Source organism: Mesoplodon densirostris, chromosome 13, assembly GCF_025265405.1.
Source record: "Mesoplodon densirostris isolate mMesDen1 chromosome 13, mMesDen1 primary haplotype, whole genome shotgun sequence".
Lineage (NCBI taxonomy): Eukaryota > Metazoa > Chordata > Mammalia > Artiodactyla > Ziphiidae > Mesoplodon > Mesoplodon densirostris.
Window position 1 is genome coordinate 24,897,480 of NC_082673.1, and position 12,553 is coordinate 24,910,032.

Genomic DNA, 12,553 nt, shown 5'->3' on the forward strand with positions numbered 1-12,553 from the left:
GTTATTTTAACTATGTTAAATAATTTTCATATTATCAATTTACTATTTTTTTCCTCCTAGTATAGATAAATGGAAAACATAAACTCTTCAACATTAGAATCAGATCTATATAGTTTCTATATAATACCAAATTCCTAGCACAGTGCTGAACTCAAACTACTCACTTCACAAATACTTCATGATTGGTTTTATAAAATAAAGATCCTAAGATTTTACTTTATTTTTAACAATTACAGAAATAATAACTACCATTTAAACTGTGTGGCTGCTGGTGCTTGACACACATTTTTGATTCTTGCCAGTAAAATCAGGTGATGGGTGGAGCTCTTTCTGGTACCTAGAAGACTGACACAGACACTTATCAATTTTAAGTGCCCAACTCAGAGTATCAAGGAGATATTTACTAGATTTAAATTAAACTTCTACTAACATCTTTCTTCAAAAGCTTAAGAGCTATCTAAATCTCAGCTTGCCTAAGATAAATATTTTGGCAATAAAGATGAATCTAGAGAGACCAAGGGACGTAAACACTAAATAATAGTTGAGTCCTGAAAAGAAAAATAAGAAGTCATAAAGGATGAAATAGCTCAAAATTGAAACTATTAGATACTGTATGAACAAAAATTATAACAATTTCATAAGAAAGCTAAGAATTCCACTTTAGTATCTGGTAACTTCATGAATTACTTTGGCCTTCTTGTTTGTTTAATCATTAAAAAAAATAAACAGAAGTAAAGAATTACAGGTTTTTAAATTGTGAATATAAAAAGAACTCAGGGGCCTCCCTGGTGGCGCAAGTGGTTGAGAGTCCGCCTGCCGATGCAGGGGATACGGGTTCGTGCCCCGGTCTGGGAGGATCCCATATGCCGCGGAGCGGCTGGGCCCGTGAGCCATGGCCGCTGAGCCTGCGCGTCCGGAGCCTGCGCGTCCGGAGCCTGTGCTCCGCGACGGGGGAGGCCACAACAGTGAGAGGCCCGCATACCGCAAAAAAAAAAAAAAAAAAAATAAAAAAAGAACTCAGAAACAGAAAATAAAATTTACATATAATGGTAGAAATATATTAGAAATAATACTTTTAAGTATTTTGACATGTTGCAAAAAGTCATCTTAACAATACCTTAATTAAGGATAAAATAGTTCAGCATTTTATATTTTACCTTTTCATTCAAACTGAGGTTTTCAGAAATGGTAGAAACTTTTTGGCATCTGGACAGTTGCAAAGTCACATAAATGGAGTTTCCCACCACCAAACATTTTAAGAATATACCAACTTGAGAAGTTCTGAGTATCCAGGAGGAAGGTGGGGGGAGGTGGCAGATGGGAAAGAATAGGACCAGTAAAGTTTTCTCTACTAAACATATGTCAAAATTAGGGAATAATATGTGGTCCAAGTTCAGCTTACTTGGCCTCTCAGAAGTATCATAAATCACTTGCTTCTTTTGGAAAAATGCTCTTTCTCTTGGTTTCTTAAATACCAATTACCCCCACCTGCCCCACATGATTTCTCTCCAGCTCTGTGAATGCCCCAGATGCTGTTTTTCTACTAACTCTTACTGCAATTAACTCAATGAATTCCCTAGTGTTGGAAATTTAGGTTGGTTCTAATTTTTTAACTATTAAAAACAAAATAAAACATGAACAAAGAAAACAATACATAAAGCATCATGATAAGTACCCTTAGGGCTAAATCTTGCTCATATCCATAATTTATTATATAGGATAAATCCCAGAAATGTGATTGTGTCAAAATTATGCTCAGCTTTAGGGTGTCCTCTAGGAAGACTCATGTTTCCAACAATGGATAATACCATTTAAAGCCTGTCAACTTGACAGGTGAAAAATTGTTTAATTTTCTTTTCTTGGAGTACTTATGATAGTAATTTATTGGTCATTTATATTTCTTCTGTGGATTACCCCATTCATATCATTTGCTGAATTTTCTATTTTTTTAACTTATTTTTAAGGGTACTTAATATACTGAGGTTTATTATTATTGTCTTTGTCTATTTCACACGTGCAGTGGGCAGAATTCTAGAAGGCCCTAGGACCTTTGCCCCTGGTGTTGCCTCTGTGTTTTGTTTTTACACAGGAAAAGAGATTCTGTAGACACAATTAGGGTTACTATTCAGTTGACCTTAAGATAGGAAAATTATCTAGGTAAGCCTAATCTTATCACATGAGCTCTGTAAGGGTAAAGATTTCTTCCTGGCTGGTGACAGAAGAGAAAGTCAGAGATATTCAAAGCACAAGAAGGACTTGACCGTCTCTTCCTGACTTTGAAGATGGAAGGGCCATGAACAAGGGCTGAAGAACAGTCTTTATGAGCCAAGAATAACTTTTGGCTGACAACTAGCAAGGAAACAGGGACTTTGGTCTCACAACCACAAGAAACCAAACTCTGCCAACAACCAGAATGACACTGGAAGCTGATTCTTTTTCAGACCCTCCAGGTAAGAGGCCAGTCAAGCCAACAGATTGATTTTGACCTTGTTTGATCTTAAGCAGCAAACCCAGCTGAGCACTCCAAATCTCTACATAATGAACAGGTAAGTTTTAAGTCACAGCTTGTGATAATTTATTATACACCAATAGAAAGCTAACACAATGTGCTAAATTTTCCTTTCTTGTTCATTCTTTTGTAGTCATATGATTTAGGGGGTCTTATTATACATATACATCTTTTCAAACTCACAAGATTATATAAATAATCACTTATATCTCTGTTGCCAATTTTAAGGTTCTCACATTTTTAATATTAAAAATAATTTTTTGTTTCCAATAAAAGGAAGTTATGCATAGAGATGAGACTTCGAACTATTAAAGTTAAATGAAAGTTAATTTTGTTTGGAAATAGCAAAGACTTGACTTCGCTCAAATAATTAACAAGGAAGAAAAAACACAAATATAACAGAACTCCAGGAACAGATAATAATTCAAAACTGATAAGTCAGTTTTAGATTTATTAAAGTACTTACTTTATCATTAAGTCTAGAGAAGTCAGTGTATCTTCTAAAAACTACCCAGCTTTCTTCTGGACTCTTCTTTACTAGTATTTTATATACCTATGCAGAGAGAGCGAGAAACAGAGAGTTTTAAAATATATTTATGTAAAAATATTTAAAAATTCAAACCAAATAATTTAGAAACTTTTATTTGACAACCCAGATCATAACAATTAATATATAAAAAATATCAGAAATTAAGACCATCAAATGTTCAAATAATCAAATGTAGGTACCAAAAGCAAGATTTTTTCTTAAGAAACATGACTGACATATTTGAGGCAAAATGCTTTTTTGCTGAACACTAATAATAAATAAACGTATTAGCCTTCAAAATATATTTTATGCTAATATATTCTAAAATTAATAAAAGAATCAATCATGCTTGAAAAAACTTTGAAAAATCTTGTCTTATATAGCTGACTTAGTTTTTAAATTCAGTAACTGCCAAGCAAAGTTTTCAAATAAATTAGATGATGTTTTAATCTTCAAGGCTGAAATACAAGGTAAAAAATACCCATATTAGATAAAAGTTTACATTTACATAATTACATACAATCATCTAGGCTATTGAATAGAAAAACTTGGTTGAAGCAAGTCAATATTTTAAAAAGCATATAAGAAAAAGCTAGATCCTATTTTTCATAAGTATAATTTTGGAAGTACTATTTATAACAGAATCTCAGAGAAACATCTCCTGGTAGTTTTTGGTACAGTGTTTTGAGCTAAACTATATACATGACATATGAAAAGTACTCAGTAACTATCTATCACATGAGTGAAACTCTCTTAAAAAGAGTAACTTTTTTTCTTAAAGTCTGCTGTGCAATAACTTTCAATTGTAGCTCTAGAGCTGCACTCTAACCACAGGTGGCTATAGAACACTCAAAATGTGACTAGTCCAAATTGACACGTACTGTGAGTGTAATACAGACCAGATTTCAAAGACTTAGTATGAAAAAAGATGTAAAAATATGTCATTCAAATGATTATATACTGGTTGCATGTTGAAATTATATTTTAAGTATATTAGGTTAAACAAAATACATTACTAAATATAATTTCACCAGTTTCTTTTTACTTTTTCTTAACATGGCTACTAGGAAAATTTAAATTACAAATATGACTCATATAATCCTATTGGATGATCTAGAGACAATTCATTATTTAGGGACTGTAGATCATCCTTACCATTTGATTTTTCTCCCTTACAGACTTCTTTTTCAGCTTTGAAGGGAGTCAGCAAGGGTTAGGATGAATCCCTTTGTTTTGAAGTAAATCATAAGTACTTTATCTTTATTACATTTAAAGGTGAGGAAGAAAATTATTTGGATACCCTGTGAAGTCTCCAGACAGCCCTGATGTAAAATAGTCACGAAGGGGATACAAAGAAAACATTCTTTTTAGGAGTTACTAATTTAAATTGACTTCAAAACTTTTGACTATGAATAACTGATGCGTGATACAAGTCAACTTCATATGATAATTAGGTTTATCTATACGTAATACATACCAGCTTTATTTTCCTGTTCTAAAAAATGAGCCCTTTTCTAACTAAGTCACTCTTTACAGTGGTCCCTAAACATTCCTGTTTCTCTAGGAAAAACAAAGAGGTTTTCATTTTATCTTTTCTAGAAAGCTCTCTTACTTTTCTACTTGTTTAAGTAGTGCTTTCAATGAAAACTTTATGGACAGTATTGATCATTGCCTCCTCTATGTTCTAATAGCAGTTATTGTCTCTACTCTTTATTTGAAACTTAGTATATACTACTTTGTACTGTCTAACTTGTTATGTACTCCCTGTTTTAAGTAAACAACAACAAATGTAGATGCATACACTAATCATAAGATACATACAGAAAAGTGCAAAAATCTTAAGTATATAACTTAATGAATTTTCAGAGTAAACACACCATGTAACTAGTACTAAAAGCAAGAAACAAAACATTACCAAAGAAGTCCACCTCATGACTCTTTACCGATCCTACTCACCACCCCTCCTAGTCACTTTTTGTTTTTAAACACTTTTCAAAGGCTTGACACTCTCTATATAAGATCTTGCCAGTTCGTCCTAATACTTTCTTCAGTTCATAGATCAATTTAAAGAAATATACCAAGGTAAAATTATTTTACAAACCTAAGACTCCCAAGCTTGTAACTCCAGCTTAGACTTCTACCCTAAACACAATACCGAATATAGAGATATAAAATACATATATGTGTGTACACACTCACATGCACATACACATACCTGACATCCCCATTTTGATGTCTAACAAACATCTCAAACCTAGCACTTCCCAAAACAAATCTTGATCTTCCCCTCAAAATTTGCCAGCTCGTTAAATGGCAACTCTGTTCTTCACATTGTTTAGACCAAAAACTTCAGGATCACCTTTGATTTCTCCATCTACCACATCCCAAGGCTCTACCTTCAAAATATATCCAGAATCTGTTCACTTCTTAGGACCTCTTCCACCACCTGGTCCATGCCACCATCATGTCTCCCATGGATTACTGCAGAAACCTAACTGCCTCCTGCCTCTATTCTTCCCCCACAAAAATCTAATCTCAATTCAGCAGCCAGAATGAGCCTTTAAAAAAACTAAGTCAGATCATCTGACTTTTCCTTTTAAAACATTTTCAAGATTCCCATCTCATGCAGAGTAAAATCTAAAGGCCTTATAAAGGCTATGTACTCTACTTGATCTGGGTGTCACACTCGCCCGCCTTTACCTGTTACCTCAGTTCGTACATCTCTTCCCATTGTTTATTCTCCTGTCAGCCACAAGGGTCTTGGCAGTTATGCCACCTGTCTGGAAAGCTTTCCCCCCCAGATATCCCATGCTAACATCTTAGTGCTAACATCTTTTCTGTGAGGCCATGACTGACAACACTATTTAAATTGCAACTCTAGTTTCAAGAAACTGTCTATTTCCTTCCCCTCTTTTATTCCTCCCTATAACACTTATCACCATGTGACATACTAGCATTAAAAAAAAAATACTTATCTATCTTTCATTCACTCAGTTGAGTTGCTGTCCCAACATTACCTGGAAGAGGGCCTGGCACATAACAGGTACTCCAAAAATGTCAAATTAATAAATAAATGACTATGACTAATTTCATATTTGCCACTTATTTCTTCCTCTGTATTGTCTTGAAAGAGTTTATATATCACTGCCTTAAATCTGCCTATGAACTTTTCACACATGTCACCTCAATGAATGCTCATTCCTTCGTATGGAAGGTAGGTCAATGTAAGGAAATGAGCCACCAATTTATTATAACTTCCAAAAATCACTTGCAAAAAAGTCAGGTCCATGCAGATTTCCCATCATATCATCAGTCTTACAATATTTGAACTCTAAAGACTGCCTCTTCATAAATTATTTCAGTATTTTTTTTTCTTGGTGGTCCTTCCATACTATCATAAATTTACAGCATGAAATGTTGAAATAAATAGGAAATCATTACTTCAAGAAAATCCAAGAGAAAAAAAGTTTGAAAGAACAAGTTTATAAATGAATTTAATTTAGCACGGTCACTGGATGCATAAATATATAATAACATATGAGACCAAAATATATAAACTAGCAAAGAACAAATAGAAAACATTATGTCTAGAACCTCAAACGACATCCATACCCAGAAATAAATCTTACCAAAATATGTATGACGTCTTCCCTGAAAACTACAAAATATTATTAAAAGAAGTTAAAGACTTAAATAAATGGGTTAGGTTCATAGATTCAAAGACTTAGTACAGTAAATATGTCAGTTCTCCCTAGATAGATTCAATACAATCCCAATGCAAAGGGCCAAGACAATCCTGAAGAGGAACAGAAAAGTTAGAGTAATTAAGTTACCAGATGTCAAGACTATCATCAGGCTTTAGTAATCAAGACAGTGTGGAATTGGTAAAGCAGGGAAAAATGGAACACAGAATCAGACCCATACATTTATGGTCACCTGACTTATGACGCAGGCAACAGAGTAAATGCAGAGGAGAAAGAGTTGTCTTTTCAATAAAAATTTGACTTTAGGGAGAAAAAAAATGTGTCTTGACCCTGACCTCACACCACGGACAAAAAGTAATTCCAGATGGTTTACAGATCTAACTGTCAAAGGTCCAACAATAAAGCTTTTAGAAGAAAACATAGGACAACATATTTTTAACCCAAGAGGAGGCAGATTTTATTTTATTAATAAATTTATTTATTTTATTTATTTATTTTTGGCTGTGTTGGGTCTTTGCTGCTAGTGTGTGGGCTTTCCCTAGTTGTGGCGAGTGGCGGCTACTCTTCGTTGTGGTGTGTGGGCTTCTCATTGCGGTGGCTTCTCTTTTTGCGGAGCACGGGCTCTAGGTGCACGGGCTTCAGTAGTTGTGGCTTGCAGGCTCAGTAGTTGTGGCATGTGGGCTTTAGAGCGCAGGCTCAGTAGTTGTGGTGCACGGATTTAGCTGTTCCGCTGCATGTGGGATCTTCCCGGACCAGGGCTCGAACCCGTGTCCCCGGCATTGGCAGGCGTTTTTTTAATCACTGAGCCACCAGGGAAGCCTGAGGCAGAATTTTAAAAAGTGCTAACCATAAAAGAAATTTAATATACTGGACTATATTAAGACTAAGAATTCTTGATTATCAAATGCACCATTAACAAAGGCAAACCACAGAGTGAGAGATGATAGTCACAATACACATTCTGAAAAAGGACTTATGCCCAAAATGCATAGAAAACTACAAATCAAAGTGGAAAAGGCTTTCCAAAAGAAAAATGAACAAAGGTCTTGAACAGACACTTCAGAAGACAATACCCAAATGGCCAAAAAAAAGTATTAAATGCAAATTAAAACCACAATATGGTATCACTCTACCCACTAGAATAGCTAAAATGTAAAAGACAGAAAAATACCACATGTTGGGAAGATGTGGAGTAACTGGAACTCTCATACACTACTTAAAGGAGTATAACTTAGTACAACCACTCTGGTACATTGTTCATCAGTATCTTCTAAAGATGGGCAGATGATCCAGCAATTTTACTCCTAGGGAGCTATCAAAAAGAAATGAGTACATGTGTTTACTGAGTGATAAGTACTAAAAGGTTCACAGCAGTAGTATTTGTAAGAGCCCCAAACTGGAAATTATCTAAATGCTCCTTAACAGTAGAATGGATAAATTGTAGTATATTCACATAAAGGAAGAGCATCAGTAATAAAAATGAGCTGCCTACAATTACATGCAAAATCAAGGATGAATCTTACAAACATAATGCTGAAGAGACCATACCCAAGAGTACATACTCCATAAATTCCACTTACATAAAGTACAAAAATAGGCAAAATTAATCTAGGCTAATAGGAGAGTGGGCATTGACTGAAAGAGAGCATGGGGTGAGGCTTTTAGGCTGTTGTAATGGTCTGTTCTTGATTTGTGTGCTAGTTTCACAGCTGTGACTGGTTTGTGAAAATTCGTTCAAGTAAAGCAAAAGTTCACTAAGGCATGACAACTTAAGGGTTATAAACCATTTGAATTTTATGTTCAAGAAGTTACAAGTATAGGCTAACATCACTTAACACAAATTTAGAACACAGGTTAATCAATTTTTCATCTTCTACTGATGTACAGCAGAAGTCAATACTCACAGTAAATTTAGCTCTTTCTTCCATCACCTCATAACCCAGGATAATAGGTGTAGAAGGTCTATCTTCCAAATTCACTGTTTCAGGATTTTGTTCTTCACTTTCTCTTGGTCTAGCAGAATACTCAATGGAAGAATCTGCACCTGTAAATTTAGTCCTAATGAGGGGACTGCTACAGACAGATGAAGTGCTTTCCATTTGATCAGGTACACTTGTCTGTTTAAAATTACCCATATTTGAGTCTTCTAACTGGCCTTTGGAAGAGTTTGAGCTTGTTGAGATACTCCCAAAAGAAGAACTTCTTTGGTTTCTGTTGGTTGCAAAACTGGAAGCAGAGTTCCCTATTGGCATGGGAACTGGGACATAAGGAGTTGCCATCTTCTTTTGGCTTTTGCAACAAACCTGCACACTTCTGAGTTCAAACAATTAGAGAGCAAGTAATATGCAATCCATTATTTTCTTCTTAGGAATTCACTACCTAAAAATGAGAAGAACATATTGAAAGATTAGTCTTTAATCGGGAGCATTATCCAAAAAAACCCCAAAATGCTCATATCCATTTCTTTTAATTTCGTGACACTCTATTACTTTATTTGGAATGAAAACATGTCCCAAACCTCTTCCTTTAACCCCAAAATGTCATCTCTAAGAACTCCCATTTTTAAGGTAAGGAGAGCAGAAGTATTCACACCCTTTTTCTTGACCTTGATCCTTTTTTTACCCACTTTATTTCTTCGTGATGGATTTCTATAACGTCCATTGTAACCTGATCTCATCTATATGAGTTGCAAAGAGGAAAAGTGATAAAGACCGTCCGGAAACTTTATTCTCTGCTTATGATCCTGACACTACTAAATACAGTACAGGAAGGGAAGGGTAAAGGGAAGGAAAGAAAGGGAAAAGAATTATCCATATTTCCTTCTGATTTAATTAGTGAAACTGAACAATTACCCTGAGTAATGATAGTGAGCCAGAAGCTTAGACACCTTGTAAGATAAATAATAACAGTTCTTAAAGCAACGGTTTATTAAACCCAGGATCAAATGGATTAAAAAAAAACTTAGTCAAATTACATTAATCAAATAAACCCCAAAGAACATTAAACATATATCCAAAAAGATTAAATGAATAAAAGTTTAAATATTCTTCAGTTTCTAGATCATCACTAATTCTGCTACGCCATAAAGTGCAGGTATATAACCAATCTTCAAAACTATACTCGGTAAGCTCTGTTGTCAAAAGGACGAGTTTATCTTGCCTCAGAATAATTTTGTAATAATACAAAGAAAAAAGCTTTACCACTAAGTTTTTAACGAATAAACTAAGAAATGGCGATAACTACAGACCAGGGAAATGGCACATAACAAGAGGTCTGTCTATCCAATTACATCTACGCAACCCTACTGGTGAGAAAGGTAGGAAACAAGCCGCTCAGACTGACAGATGCTGAAATAAAAATTTTAACCCAGCACGTGGCTCTGGGCTACCTTCCCCATCATCAAAGATTCAGGAAACTTGAGCTGCTGATTCACCGCTCCTCGGTTCCGCCAGATGGCCTCCCCAAAAAGAAGTAAATAAAAGTCTGAAATCTCAACCTCCTCACCGCCTGTAAGGTCGCCCCGCCTCCAGTCATTCGAATGAATACCTGAGGCCGCAGGGCTGGCGCGGGGGGAGCTCAGACAAATACAGTCATTGACCTTGCAAAAACGTGAGCGCTACCCAAACGTTAGAAAAACGTACTGGGCTCATTAAGAGTGTCTCCACTTTTGCCTTGGCATCGACATGCTCTGAGGACGAACATCTCAGTGCTACTCTGGAAAACCAAGGGCAGGTGAAGTGTCCCGAGCCTGAGCAACACGGTGGGCGAGAGAAGTCGGTGGCGAGAGCAAAGTGCAGAAGCCCGGGCTCAGCTCGACCCCAGGAGTGTCTGGTCGGTGTCTGATCAGGCCAAGGGTCTTCGGCTTGGTGGATGGCAAGACTCACCGCTCCCGGGTCTCTTTGGGGCCCCAAGACGGTCCCGCCTCCGCCGCCCGGTGCGCAGCCAGCGCCTCCCAGACGCCCGGCGGAGTTGGCGGTGGCCTGAGGTTGGCCTGGAGCTCCTGCCGCGTACGCCCACCCTCCTGGGGAGCCGGCCCGCCGCCAGCCAACCGCGGGGGCGCAGGTGTCACTGCACGAGCGCCCAGGACAGCGCCCGCTGCCCAGTCCCTACCTTAGCCCGTTCCGCGATCCAGCTCGGGCGCGCTTCCCTGGGACGGTTAAATCCGACCCTCCTTAACCGCAGCTTTCCATCTCCACTCACCACACCGAGAGGCCTCACGTGACCTCCCTTCCAGAAAAGAGCCGCTCCCTGCCTCTGCCCGCCTCCGCCCGGGCCACAGGGCCCAGGATCCCGGCGAGGTGGAGGGCGGGGCTGGGCGGGGCCGCCGCTCCAGGAAGTGACGTCACGCCAAGGGCGCCGGCCCCCAGAGGCACAAGCCGGAGTTGCGGGGCTAGGGGTCTCTGGCACCTAGGTTGAAACTACTTTTGTGGTAAGAATTTCACCTTCTTTTCCACAGCTTTATTTTTATAAGTTAACTTTTGAGAAATGGAGACTACGGTACCTAGTTTGCCCAACAGGTGATGAGAAGACTGCAATTCCCGGGAGGCACTGCGGCCAACATTGGACGGGGCTTTCTGCTCTGCATCATGGGACTTGTAGTCATCACCAGTTTGGGCTGGTTCTACTAGGTTACAGATTAGTTACAGAGTTAACAGCGCTTCAAGGGATGACAGTTGATTCTGAGTGAGAAGATAGAATGCTCCGCTGCAGCCTATTCGTCCTACATAATTCAGAACTCCTCAGTGGCAGAGAACTGCTGAAATTCTTCAGTGTGTTAGTGGTGGGTTTTTTTGTTTTGTTTTGTTTTTACTTTCTCAAGAGCAATTTTATCTCAAATAATATGGTATTAGGCTTGTTAGACGTGCACATTTAAAGAGCTGAAGATTATCAGGAAAGTCGTTCTTTGATAGTCAAATACTGAAATTCAGACCAGTCTGCAGGTCTGTTTATCATTAGAATTGAGCAATTTGATATAAAAATCATTCCATGATTTCTAAGGCTTTGGAATATTACGAAGACTCGGAAGAATTGATAGTCGTAATTTCAAAATGCACATAGGAAGGTAATCTGGTTTGTGGCATAATAATGGTTTGGGGTTGATAATATTGCTCTTCCAGTGTGAATGAGACATAAAAAGAGAATTCTGTAGAAACAGTAGACTAAAACATGAGGTAGTTTTCAGGACAGACTTGGGAGTCTTGGCTGTGAGGTGGCAGTTATATCTATGATTTCTGTAAGTTAATAAAGGTATAGAAAGAAAAGAAAAAGGAGCTTTGCAATATTTTCCTCACTTGTGGTCAGGACTGCAGGTGGTAGCAAAAGATACTTTTGATGTGGGAAATCTGATAATCTTAATATCAAGGAAGTTGAGGAATATTAAACTTTCAAGAAGTAAAGGCATAGAGATATCCCAGTTAGGAGGAGAAAAAAGATCTAGGAAAAATCATTGGAATTGTCCAAAAGGAACTTCCTTCACTAATTATTGAAAGGAGCATACAGGATATACATACTATATGTAACTTTTATCTTCCAGAATATCTGGTATAGATTAATGTCTAGATTTTACTTTTAGAAAATGAACTGAATATTTCTTAAAAATATTTTTAAAGAGATATAATTGACATATAACATTATATTAGTTTCAAGTGTACAGTGTAATGATTCAATATTTGTATATGTTGTGAAGTGATCATCACAGTAAGTCTAGTTAATATCTGTCACCATACAACTATGATTTTTTTCTAATGTGATAGTTAAAATTTTTTTCTCATGTGATGAAGACTTTTAAGACTTACTCTCTTACCAACTTTT

At 37.1% G+C, this 12,553-nt stretch overlaps 1 protein-coding gene across 2 annotated transcripts in view; it reads right to left on the bottom strand.

Moving 5' to 3' along the window:
- Positions 1–11,035, bottom strand: part of SNX16 (sorting nexin 16) — a 35,654-nt gene extending 24,619 nt beyond the window's left edge. The window contains exons 1-4 of one of the 2 annotated variants that reach the window (XM_060115841.1): positions 10,853–11,035; positions 8,874–9,121; positions 8,647–8,786; positions 2,976–3,062 (exon numbers count right to left, since the gene is read on the bottom strand). In XM_060115841.1, coding sequence (XP_059971824.1) covers positions 2,976–3,062; positions 8,647–8,786; positions 8,874–9,021 — 375 coding nt within the window. In that variant the 5' untranslated portion in view covers positions 9,022–9,121; positions 10,853–11,035. Of the gene's footprint in view, positions 1–2,975; positions 3,063–8,646; positions 9,122–10,852 lie in introns of both variants that reach the window. The other variant, XM_060115840.1, reaches the window with a different exon arrangement.
- Positions 11,036–12,553: the final 1,518 nt, after the last annotated feature.